The sequence below is a fragment of the Priapulus caudatus genome, unplaced genomic scaffold (genome assembly GCF_000485595.1).
Source record: "Priapulus caudatus unplaced genomic scaffold, Priapulus_caudatus-5.0.1 Scaffold17, whole genome shotgun sequence".
Lineage (NCBI taxonomy): Eukaryota > Metazoa > Priapulida > Priapulimorpha > Priapulimorphida > Priapulidae > Priapulus > Priapulus caudatus.
The window spans coordinates 1,632,603-1,637,305 of NW_014577078.1; the positions used below are offsets into that span (position 1 = coordinate 1,632,603).

The 4,703-nt window shown below is 47.7% G+C and overlaps 1 protein-coding gene across 1 annotated transcript in view; it reads right to left on the minus strand.

The window, feature by feature from the left end:
* LOC106810540 (prolyl endopeptidase FAP-like) overlaps nucleotides 1–2,254 on the minus strand; it is a 50,740-nt gene extending 48,486 nt beyond the window's left edge. Inside the window, exon 1 of the mRNA XM_014813923.1 lies at nucleotides 2,078–2,254. Coding sequence (XP_014669409.1) covers nucleotides 2,078–2,254 — 177 coding nt within the window. The remainder of the gene's footprint in view (nucleotides 1–2,077) is intronic.
* Nucleotides 2,255–4,703: the final 2,449 nt, after the last annotated feature.

Below are 4,703 nucleotides of genomic sequence, written 5' to 3' on the forward strand. Positions count from 1 at the left end.
TCTACCTCCTCTACCTTCTCCCACCATCCTCTACATCCTCCTTCTTCTACCTTCTCCCCCTCCTCTACCTCCTCCCTCCTCTACCTCCTCCGTCGTCTACCACCATCCTCTACCTACTCCCTCTTCTACCTTCTCCCTCTCCTCTACCTCCTCCCCCTTCTCCCACCATCCTCGACTTCACTCACCACCTCGATCACTTCTCTCACTCACTCACTCACCACCCCAATCCCTCCCTTCCTCCCGCCTTCTCTCACTCACTCACTTACCACCTCGACCCCCTCCCTCCCTTCCTCACCACCTTCGCCCCCTCCTCCCCTTCGAATCCGTGAATCGAATCATTCGATCCGTGAATCGAATCATTCGATCCGTGAATCGAATCATTCGATCCGAGAATCGAATCATTCGATCCGAGAATTGAATCATTCGATCCGTGAATCGAATCATTCGATCCGTGAATTGAAGCATTCGATCCGTGAATGTTATATGTGATAAAATCTACCATAAAAAAATCGAATTATGAAACAAAATACATGCCATACAATAAGCGTCAGAGTGGACTTGTTCGATAGGCGAGTCTGACATTGACTGAACTTCCAGACTGGTGTTTTAAGCGGGAACTGATCAATACGCTTTTAGCGAGCATATTTGGTCCCTGTTGTCTTGTACGCCATTACCGATAGAGGTTTTTGTCACTACCGACATTAAAGTAGTTTTAGTTTAGTAGTAGTAATAGGTTGTACCAGTAGTCAGCAACCAATATATATTATAGTATTAATTCGAATGCTACTGGGTTTTATGATAGACGCTTCTATGGTCCACTTAAACCATTTTCAGAAAATGCAGGAAGACCGAAGGCACGGCGAATGTATCTCCTAGCTTCAACTCCGTTGCATCTAGTGAAAGCGGATCGCTTTACTGCTTATGTTAGGGTGACCACAAATTCGATTCGGTTTTAATCGGCGATGGTCCATCGATTTACACTCCATGCATCGACGATAGACTCTTTACAGAAGCTTTTGGCAGCGCACTTACTGTCTGCACTATATTAGCTGTCATCTTGCTTTTTGCTACCTCGACAATCTTTTTTGTTGTCTGTAGGATCATCGCTGCACACGAGTCTCTCCATGTCTCCCGATAAATCTCATGAGCTACTCCATTCAAAACTAAGCGCATGAGAAAAGAGTGGCGCAAGTTCGAATAAAAACAATGCATTATAAAATGAAAGCAATACGTTCGTGAGCGGCAGAATATACTCCAAGCGGTGGACTGATTTTTCAAAATTTATACTGTTTTCGTGCTACTAAGCTAATCGGGTTCTAATGTGTTTCTATGCTCTACGCCTATCCGAATTTATGAAACATTATGTAGATCTGCTTACATCGTCCCGTCACACTAGAGCTACGCTCATCACGATCGCCCCACGCTCAAAAAATTTGCCCGAGCGTGGTGAGAGCGTAGCCAATTGGGCCCCAGCCGGGCAGCGCGCCGATACTACGATCTAAGGACGCCACCTCGGTGTGACGGGGGTATAAGTGCGTCTTTACCCCGATCTCATTGCGCCCAACAAGCTTTCACCACACTCAATACCACGCTCAACACACACCCGCATCACGCTTGCACTGCGCTCACTGCGTCTTTATTGCGACCAATCAGATCGCATTGCGTTCGAACGACGCTTGCACTGCGCCTAAGCAACGCTCACCGCGCCTCAACTGCGCGCCAGTCACGCTCCTTGTGCGACTTAATCACGCTCTAGTCAGGCGGCGACTGCGCTGGCAACGACCATTTAAATACCATGGCATCCACCAAAGCCATGAGCACCACGGAAAAGAAGCCCTTATAGGTATGATACAATGAGCCAGAGTTCGGTGGGCATCTGATGGCCACATGTTTTCCGTCGATGGCATCGCATGCATGGGGCACATTCCATTTTCTCAGGAAATCTTCGGCAATGGCATGCCATTCTTCTGGCATCGTAGGATACGAAATGACCTCCTTTTTGTGTTCTTCTACAATAGCCTGGTATACCTCTGGAACCAACAGCGATATGGTGTTGCGGGCCACTCTGAAATCATACTGAAGTGAGGGATATGGTGACTGCCAGTTTCAGTCCTGGTTCAAGTGCTTTTCTGTATCGGGTGTCCTGCTTCTGGATTCTCGGCCCAATTCTGACAAGCAGTTCATCGAACATCTCCGGAGGCATCCTCAGGAAGTTGAAGAAGGATGCTTGATCTTCCATGCGGAGCTCAGCCATGAGGCGATCATAGTGACCATAGAGAAGTCGTCTTTCTACCGAAAGCCACGGACGCACCCAGCAAGATCTTTGTTGTCTTCTATTTCTCCTCCTCGTCCTCCTCAGCATGATGAGGGCTTGGCAATCAAGTAGTTCGCTTTGTCCTTCTACGAGAAACATGGCATGGAGTAGTGTTGCCTCATCCATAGTGGACACTGAACTGGTGGAGTGGCCAGGGTAGCACCCGAATTTATACCCCAAGTTCGCAGGACGTGATCTGAGCGTGGTATTGACGCAACTAACACGTAATGCGAACGCCACAACGGCGTGGTCTGAGCGTGTTGAGCGTAGTACAATCGTAGTACGAACGGGTAGAGCTTGCTAGAGACGCACCATGGTCATAGCGAGAGCGTGGACAGGTCGGAGAGACATCTCCATGGACGTAGTAACAGCGTGATGAAAACGTATTGACATCGTGCTGAGAACGGGGCGACAATTTTCACGCACCCGACACGCTTGCGATACGATCATTAAGTTCGTATTACGCTCGAGTTACGTGGGTACTACGCCTTCCACGTCTCTAATACGCCCGCACTGCGCTGTCTCCCACCACGCTCGCACCACGATTGTTCTAAACATGCTCAAAGTTTGGCCACGCTCTCCACGCTCATGGTGACTGCACCGCGCTCGATCGCGATCGCAGTACGTCCATAGACGTTCATACTGCGTTCTACACGTTTCCACCACGCTCTTATAGCGTAGTACGAGCGTAGTGAGATCGGGGCCATGGTGTGACGGGCATGGCGTGGCGTGGTGTAATAGGCGTTTGATTTCACGTGCGTTTGTGATTTCCGGCATGCGCATGCACCCTGACGAGAGCTAAAATTCCATTTAATACAACCATAATTACCACTAGTAAAGATTCCGCCACTGGCCGTTCTTTGTTCCATACTTTGCACTACTTAGTCCATATGCATTCTACCGTTAGTTATTTTTGTTTACTATTTTATATCTATTCTAGGTGTGGGAATTCCGACGCCTACTTCCGTTCTGATCATCGAACTGCTTAAATGTGCATTTAGGTTACTATATTTCCAGTCAGTGACTGATATGTACATCCTCAATGCTTATTTCCGGCAGTTTCCCTCTGTACGCACGTATAGCATAAATGGCTTGAGGAAAACATCGCGTGAAAGATTTGTCGGCTGATACTGAGCGTACCAGTCTAAATATAGAGACTGCTTTGCGTCAAGGTCGAGGTCAAGTGGCATCACATCTGTTACTTCTTTTCTGATTTACATGCACGTATAAACGAACGGTGACATATGAAGACATAGATGACTAAGAAAACAAGCGACTCTTTAAAGGCATAATAAGCCCATTGCTTATGCAATGTTGACGAATGCTAGAGTAACTGGCACCTTACATCCAAACGCGTATTAGTTTGTCCAATATCACTGCTGGTCACTAAGAAATGTCGAATTGAAATCCGAAGTCCAAATTAAAATCAGTTGTTTACAGTTTCAAACCGCTGCCGGGGAAGCGGGTGTGATACAGATTTATAGTGCACCGGACATTTTCGCACGCATGCTCGTCCGTACGCAATGCAATCATCAGTGATTTCGCAAACACGGACCCTCGTGATAAGGAACTTTTTGTCAGGGCTATCCACGTGCGTTCGTGATTAGTACGTGTGTTTTACTCCATTTCCATGTTTAGTCTGCGGCCAGGGTTACACCGCTGACACCTCTATTTCATCTGGCATCCAAAACATACAGGCCGCACAAATATTTACGTCATCGCTTGACTCCTGGACAATCTGCAGCCGGATATCCGCGCGAAGCGCGACAACGCCGTAGTAGCGGCAAATTTCATCGGATTCGCTGCCCTGTTTAGAACACTTTCCACAGTGCCCTTTGGGTAGAGGATAAAGCCGCATAATCAGTCAATTGAGCAGTTGTGGCGATTCCACAAGCCTTTTCACTATGCACGTAGGTAGACATTTAATACAAATGCTTGTAATTGTTCGTTGGCTGGTCGACGCGTTTCGTTTTTCTCTAGAAAAGCGAGTTTGCATTTCTTCCGTTTCACGCCGTAAAACTATTCTCGTACATATGGCGTCCCAAGGATGGCGCGACGAGGCCCTGTACGAGGCATTTTTAAGGTATTTTTCTACACAAGGGTCGGCCATTGAGCTTAGACTGCTGCCCGGTGGAGAGTTCCACACGCTGCACTAACTCTAAGTTGAGTGTAGCCAAGGATACTTGGCGGAGTGAAGGTCCGTACCAGTCTAGCTGCAATCGTTACGTGCGCTTCAACTTACCGTATCCATGTTGGTACCCCCAATGGTCTGATGTTTCCGATGATGACGTAATAGTTAGAGCATGTATCCTGTGCAGCACGGGCGGCCTACACAACAAATTGTGTTTACGCAGGTGTGCACTCACTCTCAGGGTGATACAATTGTATC